Source organism: Carlito syrichta, unplaced genomic scaffold, assembly GCF_000164805.1.
Source record: "Carlito syrichta isolate Samal-C Ts95f unplaced genomic scaffold, Tarsius_syrichta-2.0.1 Scaffold79433, whole genome shotgun sequence".
Classification (NCBI taxonomy): domain Eukaryota; kingdom Metazoa; phylum Chordata; class Mammalia; order Primates; family Tarsiidae; genus Carlito; species Carlito syrichta.
The window spans coordinates 145,754-164,023 of NW_007023529.1; the positions used below are offsets into that span (position 1 = coordinate 145,754).

At 36.1% G+C, this 18,270-nt stretch overlaps 1 protein-coding gene across 1 annotated transcript in view; it reads right to left on the bottom strand.

The window, feature by feature from the left end:
* Positions 1-1,002: 1,002 nt before the first annotated feature.
* Positions 1,003-18,270, bottom strand: part of SCAF11 (SR-related CTD associated factor 11) — a 51,449-nt gene continuing 34,181 nt past the window's right edge. Inside the window, exons 6-14 of the mRNA XM_008054635.2 lie at positions 14,470-14,528; positions 14,199-14,308; positions 12,533-12,634; positions 10,708-10,814; positions 5,481-8,195; positions 4,084-4,430; positions 2,492-2,710; positions 2,042-2,161; positions 1,003-1,784 (exon numbers count right to left, since the gene is read on the bottom strand). Coding sequence (XP_008052826.1) covers positions 1,638-1,784; positions 2,042-2,161; positions 2,492-2,710; positions 4,084-4,430; positions 5,481-8,195; positions 10,708-10,814; positions 12,533-12,634; positions 14,199-14,308; positions 14,470-14,528 — 3,926 coding nt within the window. The 3' untranslated portion in view covers positions 1,003-1,637. The remainder of the gene's footprint in view (positions 1,785-2,041; positions 2,162-2,491; positions 2,711-4,083; positions 4,431-5,480; positions 8,196-10,707; positions 10,815-12,532; positions 12,635-14,198; positions 14,309-14,469; positions 14,529-18,270) is intronic.

Consider the following 18,270-nt stretch of genomic DNA (forward strand, 5'->3'; position numbering starts at 1 on the left):
TTTAGCTAGTAAAAGGGACAGTTAATCTCATTGAGGCATGGATCTACCTTGGATCCATTAACATTTTATATGAATAGCTTTCCAGTTATTTGGCATCTACTGAAAATTGTTAGCTGGGCACAGTGGCTCACGCCTGTAATCCCAGCACTTTGGGAGGCCAAGGCGAGAGGATTGCCTGAGCCCAGGGATTCAAGACCAGCCTGGGCAAATTAATGAGACCTCACCTCTACAATAAAAAAAAAAAAAAAAAATCAGCCAGGCATAGTGGTGCCAGCCTGTGGTCCCAGCTACTTGGAAGGCTGAGGCGGAAGGATCGCCTGAGCCCAGCAGGTAGAGGCGGCATTGGCCATGAGCATGCCACTGCACTCCAGCCTGGGCAACAGAGTGAGACTCTGACTCAAAAAAAAAAGAAAAAGAAAAAAGAAAATTGTTACTGGAATGAAAGACAGTTAATCATGGAGAGAACTCACTGTTTTCTCAAGATGCCAATAAACACTTTAAACTTACCTTTTATAAAAACTAACTATATTCTAGTACTTAAAACAAAAACCAAATCCCTAAGTCCCTGAAAAAACCTAGACTCCATTATTTAATTTTCTCTTCCCTTTCTAAAACACAGGTTTTAACGTCTAGAATCTTGCAATATGGCTTAATGGCTACCACATGGACACCAAATTAACACTTTATTCATTGTAGAGCATTTGGGGATTTCTCAAGTGGGAAAAGAACTTCATCAGTGATTAGACAGATGAGTCTCAAAAGTTTTGCAATTCTATCTTAGTCCCAAGGAAAGGAGAGTCACAATTTAATGTAATTCTTCAGTTGGCACAAATAGTGTATCATCCTTGATGGATAGAAGGTATTATGAAAGAACAATGTCTACAAAGTCAACACTTTTTCCAACTTGGTCTTCTAAATTTAACATAAACTTTGAACTGCCAAGGTTGTAATCTAGCAAATCAAACTGCTTCATCTCAATTGGGGAAAAAAAAGGCACAAAAGAAAAACAAGCAGCATAACCTTTATTTGGTCATACAATAGGTGAAGAGTGTCTCATAGTTTTGAACACTAAATTTTACTCGTGATAATCTGTTTTCTAGCTAAGCAAGTTATTAAGATATGTGCTTTAAAAGTACACATTAGGAACCCTGCAATTGGCATGTTCTATTTAATATTAGAAATACTTTTCATGGTAATACATTATTTAACTTTCCATAATTAGAGGGAAAATCACAAAGATCATACTTTATTTTTTAGCCAGACAGAATAAATGCATTATATATCTCTCTTCCAAAACCAGCGCACTTATAAGCGTCTAGTGCCTGCATTCCACTGCTCTCATCAAAAAGCTGTACACCTTCCAGCATCCACACTCTAACACAGTCCCGGTAAAAATGCACGCTCTTTTCAATTCTTTACTTTCCCTTGAATTTGTTTTGGTGGGAGGATAGAAGGATATAGAAGTTGCAGTGCAGAACTATATTTATTTAGAACAAAACATTATATCCTATGTTAAAAAAAATAATTTTATCAAAACCAAATTTCAATCACAGTTATGCATGATTTTCAGTTAATGGTACATGTTGAAATTGCACTTTGCAGATATCTTGATAATGTCCTTTACAGTGCTCCCCATTTCAGCCTACGTTTTTTTCAGTGGACACAGGTTCTTCCAGAGTTTTCTTTTGGCTCCCCTTCCGTGAATATTTGTATTTGTCTACATAGGCTTTAACCAGATTTGCCACTTTAGTAGAATTTACTTCTCCACTCTTACTATGACAAACCTAAGAAAAAAAGGGGGGGAAAACTTTTTTCGTGCTTAAAGGAATCAAAGCAAAATGCAAAGCTCTGTGAAAACAAATAACCCCAAAGAGATAACTAGACTTATTTTTCATGTTTTCATACCTCATTCAAAAGGCAAAAAAAGCAGACAAAAATTACTAGGAGCTAGCTTCACTTTAATTAAACTTAAGTAATCCTTTATTAAAAGAGAGGCAGTTCAAAACAATATGCACATAACTCCACTAAAACTATAACTTACTTTATCTACCGCTTTCCGTACAATTTCTTTATATTCTTCCTTGGTGATATCTTTATTTTGGTAAAATGGCTTAATGGCCAATTTTACCTCTTGTGCTGCTTTTTCTTGAATTTGCAATTTCTGATGAGAAGAAAATGTATAATTATTATTTGCCAATCAGATACTTTCAAAAACTTAAAATATAAAATTAAAAATACCACACATTTACAATATTACAAGAAACTCTTATATGACAAATACAAATTCATCATTTATTTATATATCAAACATTTCTAAAAACAATTATGAAATATTATTAGTAATTCACTGGGTATCAATATATCTATATAGAACTCTTGAAATATTACAATGCCCATAATAAATTCCCCTCACTCATACAATAGACAGCTGAAATTTTTCATCTTTATCACAATACAGAATTAGGTAGGTTGCTCTCAACCTTGGACTTGCCTTGTCTGTCTTCGAGCTATCTGCGCTGGCTTCCACTGTAACACTTACTTTGCTTTCTGCCAATTTTACAGCAGCATTAGAGGCTTTGCTGTGACTTGATGACGAAGTATTACCAGAACTTGGTCCCTGAACCGTTCCCATATTTCCTGGGGTTGCTGTCGGAGCAGGCAAGCCTGGAGTACTCATGGTATTACTTACATGAGAAGAACTAGGAATACCCTGTTTCAGAGAGTTAGTATCAGTTAATGACTTGTACTCGATAAAAGTCTTCTAGACACATGTTAGAAATAACATTGAAATACACAAATCAAATCAACTTTAAAACTTAAGAGAAATACATTATTTCAGATCATTTATATCTAAAAAGGCTCTTTGAAGAAAACTGAATAACATTCTTAAACAGAGCCTTATTTACATATGTGAAGATGACTTCATAATTATATATGGGTATTGTAAGGCTCTGACAGCAACACTAAAAACAAAAAGGAGAATAGCAGTTAAACTGTATCTTTCCTGTAAAGCTCTTTAGGAATATTAACTAAAGTCCCTCACTCTAGAGATTGGGGAAAATGAGGTAGTAAAGTCAAAAGGCTTCAGTGAATTGATAGCAGAAAAAGACGTAAGATCCGAAATTCTAAAATCTCATTTGTCTACTCTTCCAACTGTATCTTACTGTCAGGATTCTAAAATTTTTGAAAGGCAGCTATACAATTGTAAGCAGCACAATGCTTGAAAATTACTCAAATTGTTTAGGTCTCGTAGAGGCACTTCTTTTTAGCATGGTAAATTCTTGAAAATGGAACACAGATAATGAGCAGTTTTATCTAGTGTTTGTCTGAACAAGACAATACAAGCTTCAACATGAGGCTTTTTTCTGAGTCAGAGTCTCACTCTGTCACCCAGGAGTGCAGTGGCACACTCACGGTCACTGAAACCTTGACCTGCTGGGCTCTGGCGATCCTTCCGCCTCAGCCTTCCAAGTAGCTGAAACTACAGGCATGCCACCACATCCAGCTAATTTTTTGATTTGTTGTAGAGACGAGGGCTCACCAAGTTGCCCGGGCTGGTCTCGAACCTCTAGGCCCAGGCAATCCTCTCACCTCAGCCTCCCAAAGTGCTGGGATTATAGGCTTCAGCCACTGCACCTGGCCTTCATCATGTTTCTTAATCACTAGTTCCCACTCCCATTACTCACCCCCCCACAAAAGTCCAATAAAACAAGGAAAAATTTTAAAGTGCCCCACTACTTGATTCAAATTTGGCTCATAATTTGGTCTTCTTAATTTGACAGCAAACCTGTTTCAATATAAACGATGGCATACATATAGCTTGGATTTGGTAATTATGTATTTAATTAATGTATTTAATTAATTTTCTTATGTGGGAGTTGGGGGGCTTGGAGGAGGATGGTAAAAGAGATTATGAAGGTAAAAGAGATTATGAAGGTAAAATTATGAAGGTAAAAGAGATTATGAAGGTAATCAAATAAAATATTGTTTATGGATGCCAGGATGCCCTTCCTTGAACATGTCCCTAATAGCTAAATGCTTACAATGGCCATGTTGATTAAACTTCAGTTGCTAAAAACATACCTGCAATTGTTTTCCATCTGGTTGTGGAGCAATGTAGCTGATTTGCTGAGATGGTGGGGGAGGAGGTGGTGGTGGTGGTAGTCCCTGAGATACACCAGTAGGAGCAGCTACCTGCATGAGAGGCACTCCTGTGTGGAGATGCAAGGGCAGCTGAGGATGAATGTTAAATGGACTGCGCTGGATGTTCATCAAAGGAGCATGAACACCCACTGGATATGGGAAGATATTCATAGGCTGGTGTTGTGCACTCATTTGTTGTTGCATTACATTCATTTGTGGTTGCATCATGTTTATAGGTAGCTGAGAACCATCAACTTGTTGGTTTGTTTGGTCTTTTAGGTTAGGATCTATCAAAAGAAAAAATGTTTTGTGAAAACAATCATGTTACAAATCTCTTTAGACAGAGAAGCAAAGAACTCCCGATTATAGTTAAGATATAAATAGCAATTAGTACTCAGTACAACAAACCAATCTCTAATTATTTAGTTTAATCCTATCATTTCTAATAATGTGGACTGGTTTTCTACTTAAGGTAAACATTCAACTAATATTATCATTATTTTTTGAGTCACAGTCTCATTCTGTAGCCCAGGCTGGAATGCAGTGGCATGATCATGGCTAACCACAGCCTTGACCTCCAGGGTTCAGGTGATCCTTCTGCCTCAGGCTCCTGAGTAGCTGGGATTACAGGTGTGTGCCACCACACCTAGATAATTTTTTGATTTTTTGTAGAGATGAGGTCTCGCTATATTATATTGCCTAGGTTGGTTTTGAACTTCTGGGCTCAATCCTCCCACCTTGGCCTCCAAAGTACTGGAATTACAGGTGTGAGCCAAATTATTTTTAAGAATAAGTTCATGCAATAACATATGTCAACATTAACAAAGAATCAGTAGAAGCTCAAGAAACTAACTTTAAAAAATAATCATATAAAACTTAGTTACTAAATTACAAGTAAAGTTAATCAATTCTTATATCCTCAATAGCTTTTTTCTTGCAACGTTCTTAACAAGAAAAACCAAGGACAAATATTATCATAACAATAACTTATTAGTATGAGAACAATGACTTAAAAAAAATGCACATCTGAAATAAATGAAACAGAAGTTAAATCCCGCCTAGGAACATCCCAAAGTCTTCTATTGTAATATACAGTACATAAAACATTTAAGTCTTTGGCATGGTTTAGAGCAGAGGTGGGGTTAAAAAAAATTATATATGTATATATACTGATGTATATAAATGCGTTATATATGTTTATATAATGAAGTGACATAAACAACTAGGGTTCAATTTAACATAAAAACTACAAATAAGGATCACTTCAATTCATATAAATATTAAATTCATAACCTTGTTCTTCAAATAAAGCAGCATCAATAAACAGAACATGTTACCCTGTTCAGATGTTTCTTCTTCTTGTCTCATCCATCCAGACTGTGGACCTGAAGAATTCCTCCCTCGTCTTGAGTAATAGTTTTGTACATCTGCTGGCAGAGTTTTTCTTACAGCCCAGCTAGATGCAGATGTCCACCCAGATCTGTCTGCTGGTGTGTCGAATGAGAACTCTTGCTCATTTTTCCGCTTATAGGGTTGCTGTTCCACAAACTTGAAAGAGTCATTCCCTGAACTATTTGAATTCCCTGAGAGGGGTTTTCGGTTTTGCCATCTATTTTCATTCTGATCTGTATAGGCAAAACTACCTCTGTAAGTGCCTCTGCCACGGTTACCTCTACCACGGTTAGACATCCAACCAGAACTAAAGTTTTTATTCCAAGAGTTCCCTGAATTTTCATTTCTATTTTCTTCCCAATGAGACTCTTTCAATTTTTCTGGATTTCTGGTCCTTGGATCAGGCCCAGAATTTATTTTTTCTGTTACCCAATTGGGACAGTCATTTCTTTGTTTGTCAGTAGAGTTTGAATCATCAGCATCTAGACTGATGTCATTTTTTTCTTTTCTTGTATTTTCATTCTGTTTCTTTGGGTCATTCTTTCTGTATCGATCATTTCCTCGTGGACATCTCCAACCATCATTTGTCCATCTTTCCTTCCACCGAGGAGAGTAACTCTCTCTGTCGTTTCTACCAAACGATGAATTCTTGCCTTTTGTTCTAGATCTTGAGGGTGACCTAGAACGAGATCTGGATCTAGACCATCTTCTGGTTCTCCTTTCTCTTTCTCGATCTCTCCTTTGCCCATCTCTATCACTTTCTCTTTCTCCGCTCTGGGATCTGGATTTTTCTCTTGGGGAGGAATCTTTCACTCTTGACTGAGACTGTCTGTTCTCTCTAGAAGTATCTCTTCTTGGGGATGGTGATTCAGATCTTTTACCTTCCCTGGTACTATCTCTTTTTGGAGACCGAGACTGAGATCGCCGCTTTTCTCTTGCAATATCCTTTTTTGGGGACTGAGAACGAGATTTTTTCCGTCCTCTGGTAGATTCTTTCTTAGGAGATGGCGATTGAGACTTCCTGCTCTCTTTTCCAGTTTCTCTTTTGGGAGATGGAGACTGGGACCGCTTCTTTTCTTGTGCGGTGTCTTTGCTGGGAGACCAAGTTGTAGATGGGGAATGAAATCTGGATCTTCGAGTACGAGGCTTTTTGGCTTTATCTACTGTATCTATTAAGTTTTCAGATGGTTGAGATACAGTTTCATCCTTTTCCTTTGCAGTATCAGAAGATGATGACATATTATTTTCAGAACTGTGTGCTACAGAATTTTCATTCAATTGTTTACAATCAGCATTTACAGATGGTTCAATTTCAGATTCATTTTGGTCACTGCAAAATGAATCACATTCCATAGGTATCATTTCATTGTTGTCCTCACTAAAATGCTTCTGAATCTGTTCAGTGTGTGCTTTAGGTAACTCTGTAGATTTGGGATCTTTAATCAGAGACTCACTCTTTCCTTCTAGAGATATGTCCAAACTGGTGTCAAGATTATTGTTTAATAAATTATTTTCAGAGTCTTGAATAGTACTGACATTTTCATTCTCAGAAGTATCACATGTTGCAATTATTTCTACATCTTCGGATTCAGTATGCCCAAGCAACTGAACCTCGGCACTCTCAACAGATTTTATGTCCACTGTTTGTATAATTTCACTCTCAGAAGATTCTAATGTGGGGCTCTCTAACAGCTCTTTTTTTACTGTAGAATCTTTATGATCAAAAATTTCTACTACAGGACTCTCTATCGTTTTTTCTTCATTAACAACGGACTCTGCATTCTCAGATAACTCACCTAGAGGACTAGATACAGATTGGTGTACTTCACTTTCAGATACTGAACATGTAAGAAAATTACTTGGGGTATGATCTGTACCTCTATCTGCCTTTGCCTCTGATTCTGAAGATCCGGACATCTGGTCTTGATTTTCCAATGGATCACCTCCTTTTTCAAAAATATTTTTAGAAATATCACTTTCCAAACACAAAACTTTGGCCTCTGTATCTGTATTCTCAATTGTTTGAATTTCTTCTTCCTCTCCAACGAGCACAGGAGGGTCTTGAGTACAAGACTCAGAATATGAAGATTCTACTCTTTCTTCTGTATCATGATTCTCAATGTGTTTCTCACTTTCTTCTATCTGTTCACTGCAACTTTTCAAGCAATTAGTAGACTGGTTTTCTACATTTGTCTGCACAGTACAAGTGTTACTACTTTCTACATCTGATTGACGCTCTTCTTCTATCACAGGTAATGTGTCAGATTCTACTGTTTCTTCATCTACTGAATCACTGGAAGGTGATTTTTCAGGGGGAAGTTCAGAGCTCCGAAGTTTCTTTTTCAATAAAGGTGCTTTTCTTCCTCTTCTCACAGACTTCCGTTTTGGAGCCTGTCTTGTTTGCTTTTCTGACTCAGCTGAAGAGGAAACACTCATAGATGGATTATTGTTACCTGGGGCATCACACCCAGAATTATTTGATATTGGGGATCTCTGAGACTGACTGACTGTTTCAGCTCTCAAGTTACGTGTAGATCTCCTTGTAGGAGTTGTTGCTGCAGATTTTCGTCTTGATCCTCTGGTATTTGATGTACCAGAAGTTTGCTTCTTTTCTTCTCCTTCTTGGGTATGTGCTAATGCATATCCCTTGCAAGAAGTACCTAATTATTAAAAAAAAAAAAAAGTAAAAACTATGTGTTTAAAAATATAATATTAGTTTGGCTTTAGCTATTTTAGCATAAAATAGAATCTATAATAAAGTGAAACAAAATACTTATGAGTCAAATTACGAATAAATGCAGTTACGAACATCCAAGTAATATGAGTATGTATTAGCTTTTCTCAGTGACATTAAAGCAAGTTATAACCAGATTTGGTCCATGTAGGCTTTTTTTTTTTGAGTCAGAGTCTCGCTCTGTCACCCATGCTGGAATGCAGTAGCATGATCACAGCCACCACAGCCTCAACCTGCTAGGCTCAGACAATCCTTCCACCTCAGCCTTCCAAGTAGCTGGAACTACAGTTGTGTGCACTACCACGCCCAGCTAATTTTCTGATTTATTGTAGAGATGAGGTATCGCCACATTGCCCAGGCTGATCTTAAACCCTAGGCTCACGCAATCTTCTTGCCTCGGCCTCCCAAAGTGCTGGGATTATAGGCATGAGTGACCACGCCTGACCCATGAAGGCAATTTTATAGAGAAAAAAAGGAAAATAATTCTTGTTCTGATAACTACTATTTGTTTTAAGAAACTGGTATTAATTAGGCAAAAGGAAAGAGAAAACTGTCAAGCTATCCATGAATTAATAAAGACTCAAATTATTTGTTCATAATGAATTACCAGATGTTACCTCTAAAGGTCTATGGTTTGGACACTAAAGCTCTAAACAGAAAAGAGACTTCTAATTACCTCAAAGCCTCCAAGTTGTAATTTATTAAAATTGCAAAGCAGATTTTCTAGGTAGAGCAATTTTTTTAAATTGACCTATAAAATTGTATGTATTTACTGCACATAACAAATGTTTTGTAGAATGAAGAATGTCCAAATCTAGTTAACTGCAGAATGACCAATCTAGCTAATTAACATACGCACTACCCATAGTTAATATTTTGTAGTGAGAACACTTTACATTCACTCTTAATGATTTTCAATAATACAATATAGTTGACTCCTGAACAACACAGGGGTTGGGGTACCAACTTTCCACACAGTCGAAAATCACCATATAACTGTTGACTCACCCAAAACATTACTGTTGAACAGAGAGCTTTACCAATAACATAAACAGGGCAATACATATTTTTAATGTTGTATATATTACATACTGTATTCTTACAACAATGTAAGCTAGAGTAAAAAGATGTTTTTAAGAAAATCATGAGAGAAAATACATTTACAGTATTGTACTATATTCATTGATACAGAAAGTTTATATCATCTGTTTACAAGATGAATTGTCTGTCTGAAATAGCAGGCAACTACAGCTGTAGACCTCAATCTAAAGTACATATCAAACAACTCAACTTTTCTTGTAATGTCATGACTTTTCTCTGATTCTTGGGAGCACCTGTAGCATCACTAGTAGTACTTCATACAGGCTCATGGCATTATTCAAGGTTTACAGTATTGTACTAAACACAATGAAAACTACAAGAGAGCCACAAGAGATCATTTTTTACTGTGATACACAGATTAGAGAGAAAAACTGCACATGCAGCGATGACTAGTGTCACATCAAGTTTTAAGCAGATACTCACAACATTTGAGCTCACAATAGCAACAGGAATTTGCCACAAAATTATTACAGTAGTATAGTATGTACTGTAGTTAATTTAATGCAGTTATTTTAATACTGCATCTTTACATTTACTTATATTTCTCTCAACTGCAAATGGGACCATATATAGTCTAGAGATGTCTATGTCATATGTTTGATACATCTTAACTTTTTATAATAAACGTGTGCATTTTATGGACACAAATGATAAAAAGACTAGTATCTATATATATGTTATACACTTATGACATACCATTTTCTTAATTTTTTCCATATTTATAGTCTATGCAGTTGGTCTGCAAGTTTTCAAATTGTCACAAGTCTCCAAAAAATGTTCTAATATATTTATTCTTTAAAATTCCATATATAAGTGGACCCACACAGTTCAAACTGGTTTTGCTCAAAGGTCAACTACATTATTAACTATAGTCACCATGATGTACAATAGAGCTCTTAAATTTATTCTTCTCATCTAACTAAAATTTTGTATCTTTTGACCAACATTTCCCCAAGCCCTCACAACCACCAACCACCTCAGTCCCTAGTAACCACTACTCTACATTCTGGTTCTATGAGATCAACTTTTTTAGATGTCACATGAGTAAGGTCATGTGGTTCTTGTCTTTCTGTGCCTGGCTTGCTCACTTAGCATAATGTTCTCCAGGTGCATTCATGTTGTTGCAAATGACAGGATTTCCTTTTTTTTTAAACGACCACTGTGTATATAGATATACATACAGCCTAGCTGAAACAATTTTAAAGTAAAGTCACTGTCTAAATATTTATAGAAATAATTATGAGTTACTATACCTTACTAAGTCAACACTCATTGTTATGAAATTAAAAGAAACTAATAATATTTTTTAAAATAGAAAATCATTTCACAAACATTACCAAAGTTTTCTAGAGATATGGTACTTGTTGGAAAAATAGTTCTTGGCAACATAGAAGAAATAAGAGGAAGGACTTCTGTTTCAATATTCCAGGGTATAAAGCCAATTCTGAAAATTCAAAAAAAAAAAAAAATTTGTTTAAATGGTTTAAAAATTAAACCAACAATATAAAATTATTAATTCTTTAAATTGATTAGCAATATTCAAATATAGTACTTAAACTGTTTTTTCCCCAATAACTAAAAATGTAAATTCAAGGTTACTCCTTGTCTAAAGATGAATATCAAATGGCAACAAGGAAAAATAATCTTTAATAGAATGTTTTTCTTATAAATTAATGGCAAAAGGAGATGAAAGCAACTTAATACAGATCTTTTGCGTCTAAATAATTTAACGCAATATTTTGTCAAGAAATGTAGCTTTTATTCTTTCCTTCACCACTCTAAAGAAGACTACTTTGAGGTATAATCAACATGAAATAAAATGCAGACTTTAAGCATACAATTTGATGATTTTTGCACGCGCCTGTGTGTGTGTGTGTGTGTGTGTGTGTGTGTGTGTATGTGTGTGTATCTGTATAACTACCACCCCAATAAAGAAATAACATATTCACCTCCCCAGAGAGTGCCCTCATGCTTCTTTGTACCCTTCTCTTCTTCTTTCCAGACAACTAATGAACTGATTTCTACCACTATATTATATTCTAAAATTATTTTATCTGAGAAGGATGGTTAAAGTTCCCAGTGCTCCTAGGTACTTGTTAAGACTCCCCAAATTTTCTGCATTCAAACTCAACCTATTTCTCAGCTTTTGAAAATTTACCTTTGCTCAACATAGGTATTTTAAAAAAATGCCTATCTGATACAATATAAGGTGAGATTCTAGGGTAGAAGAGATGCTTGGGGAAAAAAATGCAATCTCTACATGTACAAAAATATGTAAGAAAGGGCTTTACAATATATATATCGGAACTTTGTAATTTTACTTGTTCCATTGTCATTCTTATAGGGTGAAGACTCTCTACAGAACTATATTATAGTGACATAAAAAATATATCCAGCCAAGCATAGTGGCTTGTGCCTATCTGTAGTCCCAGTTACTCAGAAGGCCTAGGTGGAAGAATCACTTAAGCACAGGAGGTCGAGGCTATAGTAAGCTGTGATCATGCCACTACACTCCAGCCTGGGCAACAGAGCGATATATTTATATAGATATTACATATACAAAAATACGCAATATATAATAAAATAAAATAGCCATGTTATAGGAATGAATATAAAACTCAGACACACACCCTGATATTTACTTAGATATGGGGCTTCAGTGTGTCTTTCCTACCTAACACTATCTCAGCCACTTCAAGACTAAACTAAGAAAGGACTGGATAATAAAGGTCATGAATGCCAGGACAGAATAGGCACTTAACCAAAGAGCTATTTAGATGAACATTTTTGAGAAGGGAAACAGGATAAAAGTTGTGTTTTAACTGACAGCACAAACTGGAATGGGGAGTAGAGAAAGCATGACAGGCTTGAATACTATCACTAATAACAAATCTTCATATTCAAGTATTCTCCCTTTTAAATAAATCTAGCATATAAATATCTACACTTATTAAACAGATAAATTAAGGATTCTTTATTTTCCAAGGGGTCCTTTTTATAGTAATCTTTGTTAGGCATCTGAAACACCAAAGTTTAATTTGTACAAAACTTCCTCAGGAAGATAACTATCTGGTAAGGTACCTCGTAGTACGTTAAGTAAATAATGATATCTTGTGTTTGTGTGAGCATGTAAACACTTTAGTAAACTTTTTTTTTTTTTACCTTCCAATTCCAGGAAACATATCAGGAAACCATGACAATTCCAGTTCCTGTCTCTTCTGCCTAATCAATGCACTGATTTCATTGACTTCTATAAATTCTGTACTAAAAGATAAATTTTCACACTTTCATCAGAATTTCAAAATTTTAAGTCCAAAGAAACAATTGGATTACATCAAGGATAGCAGTTTTTCTATGTAGCATTATGAATCACACTTATAAGAATGAGAACTTGTTTCTACTATGTCAACACTTTCAAAATAAACTCATTCCTAAAATTAAATAAAATTTTTATATTAAAAATTAGATTTATCTTTGTTTGACTCCTAAGAATTCTTGAACTTCTATTTTAAGTGGCAGAATTATTTTTAAAAAGTCAATTCAGCTGGGCATGGTGGCTCAAGCCTGTAATCCCAGCACTTTGGGAGGCAGAGGAGAGAGGATTGCCTGAGCTCAGGGTTTCAAGACCAGCCTGGGCAACTTGGTGAGACCTCGTCTCTACAATAAAATCAAAACATAAGCTGAGCGTGGCAGTGCGTGCCTGTGGTTGCAGCTACTTGGAAGGCTAAGGAGAAAGGATTGCCTGAGCCCAGCAGGTCGAGGCTGCAATGGCCATGAGTGTGCCATTGCACTCCAGCCTGGGTGACAGAGTAAGACTAGTTAACTTAAAACAAAAAAAGAAAAAAGAAAAGAAAGTCAATTCAGGCTAATATCCTTATTATTGAAATAAAGAAATTCTAGGTGTAATAGTTTCCTACTTGAAACTTAGCCTAAGATAAAATAAGAAAATAAGCCGGGCTCGGTGGCTCAGCCTGTAATCCCACGCCTTTGGGAGGCTGAGGTGAGTGGATTGCCTGAGCCCGCGGGTTCGAGACCCGCCTGGGCAGCGAGACCTCATCTCTACAATAAATCAAAAAATCAGCCGGGCGTGGTAGCGCATGCCTGTAATTCCGGCTACTGGGAAGGCTGAGGTGGAAGGATCGCCGGAGCCCAGTAGGTCGAGGTTGCGGTGACCGGGAGCAGCCACTGAACTCCAGTCTGGGCGACAGAGTGAGACTCCAACTCAAAAAAATAAAAATAAAAGAGATAATTAAACCATGAGGCATAATAAAAATATTATAAAAAAAAAAAAATAAGAAAATAAAGGAGGGTAGGTTACTGCATAATGTGGCTTTTCAAAAGGCTACTTGGACATAACTATTTTCCTTAATACCTTGCCCAGCATTAAAATTAAATCACACAATCTTATTCTGTGTTGTTAGTTCAACTAGCTGTATGCGATTTTTAAACCCCAAATGAATCTTCAAATATCAAGTAGATACATGCCAGTCACTAGGATTCAAAGGTGATGGCCCCTGTCCTCAAAGAGTTCTGTTGTATTAGGTGCCACTCTCACAATATAACAAAGTTCATTTCTCTATCATCTAAAAAACTTGCATGGAACAACCTAAAGTCTACTGGCACAGGCAGTTGCTGCACAATAGAGAAGCTCACAAAATAACGTTTTCTCTGCACTAGAACTAGTTTACTTTAAAGAAACAAAAACAAAAAATAAGGTGGGACTTTCATAATTTTTATTGAGCCCAGAGTTTAAATTTCCACAAAAAGTTGATTATAATAGATAGAACATCAAGTATAAACAGCATAAATAAAAGTAGAAAATACTAACCAATAAGATCTGTAGGTAAAAGAAGATTCTCCAGTGTGACTACTAGAAGAAAATACATTGGAGAAAAAATTTCTGAAGCACTGAGCTGTACACTGATTTGATCTTCGAGGCTAGAAAAATAAATAGTTAGTGAAACAGCAAATAAAAAACCTCTATAACAGGCACATAAAATATTATAATATTTTTATATACCTGAGGCACTAGAGTTATGTACTAAATAACCATAAAGTGTTATTATCTAAGAAAAAGATTTTCCTTTATTTCAACAAACCTTATTTATCTTTATTGCTGCACTCTTCTTTCCTTCTGTTTTACTGTATGAAGAGTTTCCTGTACAAAGAAATAATAGCAGTTGGTTACCTTCTCTTAAATCGTATTTAAAAGGCTGTAAGCCAGCACTGATACTAGCATATTGGCAATGGTTAAACTATGTAGAAAAGTTACATTTCAAATAATAACATGTGCATCTACACTACTCTCCCAAATGCTAATTTCATCTTATCTTGTCAAGCTACAGATATAAGCAAAATATTAATACAAAAAGCCATAATAGGCCAGGTGCAATGGCTCATGGCTGTAATTCCAGCAATTTGAGAGGCTGAGGCAGGAGGATCATTTGAGGCCAGGAGTTCAAAACCAGCCTGGGGAATTAAAAAAACAAAACAAAACATAGAGAGAGAGAGCCAGGTGTGGTGGCGAGCACCTGTAGCCCCAGCTATTCAGCAGGCTGAGGCAGGAAGATCGCTTGAGTACAGGATTTTGAGGCTGCAGTGAGCTAGGATCACATCACTGCACTCCAGCCTGGGTGACAGCGAAAGTCTGTCTCAAAACTAGAAAAGGAGCGGAGGGTACAATAGAGAAAACTGGTGAAGTATGTAAAATTGCTATACTCAAAGCACATGAGTATTAAAATTCTAGTCAACAATTTCTGCCACCCTATGAAAACTTTTTATCTTGTAACAAAAAGTATATATAAGAAGCCAAGATCTTTAATATAAATAATGCACTTAAAATCTCTTTTCCAGATATTATCTATAAAGCAGGTACTTATCTCAAGTAAGGGCTAGACAGGGGTTGGGCCATCAGCTCTTGTCAATCATAAATGACAATTTAGCCACTGGCGCCCACTTCAAGTAAGCAGTCTCCTTCTTCCTTAAAACTTTATAATTAGAAGGAAGAGTAGAAGGTGCTGATTGAAACAGCTTTCTATTATAACGGTGTTGTTGGCTGCTTTGCTTATGACTTGTCCACAGTGTAAATGACAACTGCTTTTTAACCTTCAGCCGTGCTTGCCTCACAAAGGGTCTACTGACATTGTTCAAAATAAATCATGCTGACTAATTAGGAGGCCTGTTTGCTGCATTGCAAGATCATATGTACTTGGTTTTCTTCTGTTTGTCCAGTTGATAATAGCTTACTTTCAACTTAATAGCATACTAATTTCCTTTTAAGTTATATACAACAACTGTTCGATTTTAATGCTTTTATCCATCTTTCACACAAATCTCACTCAGACAGTTGCAATAAATGTAATTTCAACGTTGGGAGCAAAGGAGTGGGATGAGCTCCATGAACTTACTGCCTTAGCCCTTGATATATATCTAAAAGATGATATACTGATTTTTAAAATTGCTTAAGAAGCCAGAAGTAAAAATGTGTGGTGGGTACACAGCTACATTCTAAGAAATAACCACTATTTTCCTTCAGCTAGACTAGAATTGCTGTGTTATAGCAACACAGTGTCTTTCATGCCCTAGGGGTGCTGAGTTGTTTTGATTCAAGTTTCATTCACTCAATACTTAACAAGTATATACTGTTAACATAGTTTTCTTTTACTTGGAAGCCTGTTTCAGAAAGCCATCATTAGACAAAATGCTCTCTATGGAAAGAACTGTTAGTTTTTTGGTCAATGTTAAGTGTGAAAATCTAGTCCAAAAGCTACTTCACCTATTTCTGGCAAATTCTCAGATAATTACTGAGTGGCTTCAATCTCTGAAGTATTCAATACTGGTGAATCTGCCTAAATTATGGTTTCCTGGAGATGGTTGCACAAATCTCCTTAATTGTCATTGGTCAGAGGTAATATGCTCTTTTCATTTAATTCTTATCAAAGTAATACATGTACATACTTTAAGAAATCAAACAGTACTACTAGGTTTATAAAGAAAAACTAAAAAATACCCACTTTTGATTTCTGCTTCGCAAAAATCACCCATAAAATCTTTTGGTTGTTTCTTCTAATATTTACCTCTTTATTTCTAAATAATATTCTTATACTCCTTTACCTTAAGCCTTTTGATTTCGGGTATTTTCTAGTTTTTTTTTTGTTTTTTTTTTTACTAAGGAAGATAAAGATCTTTCTCTTTATGCCATTTACCCTTCTATCTCTTTTTCTGCCTTCACTGTCTAGATTGTCCTTTTGGATATATCAATATATCAACATTTGATATAGCAGTAGGCAGTATTACTTTATTATAACTATATAAACATTGATCACAGCTGAACCACATACTGAATTATGATTACTCTTCTGTACAGCTTCTTGCTTTTCCTAGGGTTAATAATGGCTTTTCCCCCTTTACCTTTTTTCCTGTATTACCTACCATTAATTCAGCTAACTCAACAAGAAAAGTCCACATTTCCTCTTATTATACTCGAACATCACTCATCCATCAAATCTGTTCCCCAGCCTCTTGGAAATACTCTTCCTTTGTCCTACTCCAATATGAACTGGCCACTCTCAAAGCTGCTGTTTTAGCAGTCATTCTGGGACGGTCCTTTGTCATCATCTTGATAATCATCTCTATTTTTTTCTGTGTTGAAACTCATTTTCTGAATCGCTTATTGTTTCTTTGTTTACTATCTAATTTAGTGAAGTAATACATCCTCCAGTCAAAATGAGAAAGGGTGGGAAACAATTTTTTTGAGCTGTTATGTGTTAGAGAATGTCTATTCTAATTCTTGGCAAGGCACAGAATTTCCCAGGTTAGTAATTATGCCCCCTAGAATTTTCAAGGCATTGCTCCACTGCTTCAACTATTGCTGACATTCTCTAGTCCCTGATCTTTTATATGTGACCTGTTTTTTCTCTCTAGAAGCTCTAGATTCTTGTTATCCTCAGATTTCTATAATTTTATGGAGTTCTTGACATAGTTCTTTCCTCATTTACTAGGTATTATTTCTTTATATATAAACACCCATGCTGTACTATTCTGGGAAATTTCCCTTTGCATTAACTTTTTAAAAATATAACTTTCTGCCTTTTGTTTTATTTTTCCTTTCTGAAACTTTATTATTCAGCATTTAATCTTGGGTAAATATTCTATTATTCTATCTTTTCTTTGACTTTCAGAGACTTCTCAACTTATCTTCTACTCCTGCTGAATTTTAAAATTGCTGCTGTAGCATTTTCTCTTAGCTTTAATGTTATACATTTGTTTATTTTAGAACAGGGTCTCACGCTGCTGCCCAGGCTGGAGTTTGGTGGTATGATTACATTACTCACTGTAACCTCTAACTCCTAGGCTCAAGCGATGCTACTATTTGGTGTGCCAGCAAGCCAGGATTTTTTTTCCTTCTTTTTGAGACAGGGTCTTACTACATTGCCCATGCTGGTCTCATTTTCCTGACTTCAAGTGATCCTCCTACCTTGGTCTCCCAACATGCTGAGATTATAGGTATGAAGCTACCATGCCCAACATGCTGTAATATTTTTAATTTCTAAAAGCTTTCTTTTCTTTTTTTTTTTTGAGTTGGAGTCTCACTCTGTCACCCAGACTGGAGTGCAGTGGCCGCTCCTGGCCACCGCAGCCTCAACCTGCTGGGCTCAGGTGATCCTTCCGCCTCAGTCTTCCAGGTAGCTGGAACTAAAAGCGCGCGCTACCACGCCTGGCTCATTTTTGATTTATTGTAGAGATGAGGTCTCACCAAGTTGCCCAGGCGGGTCTCGAACCCCGGGCTCAGGCAATCCACTCACCTCAGCCTCCCAAAGCGCGGGATTACAGGCTGAGCCACCAAGCCCGGCTGCTTTCTTTTCTTAAATAGTCTTTTCTTATACAACTGATGAAATATC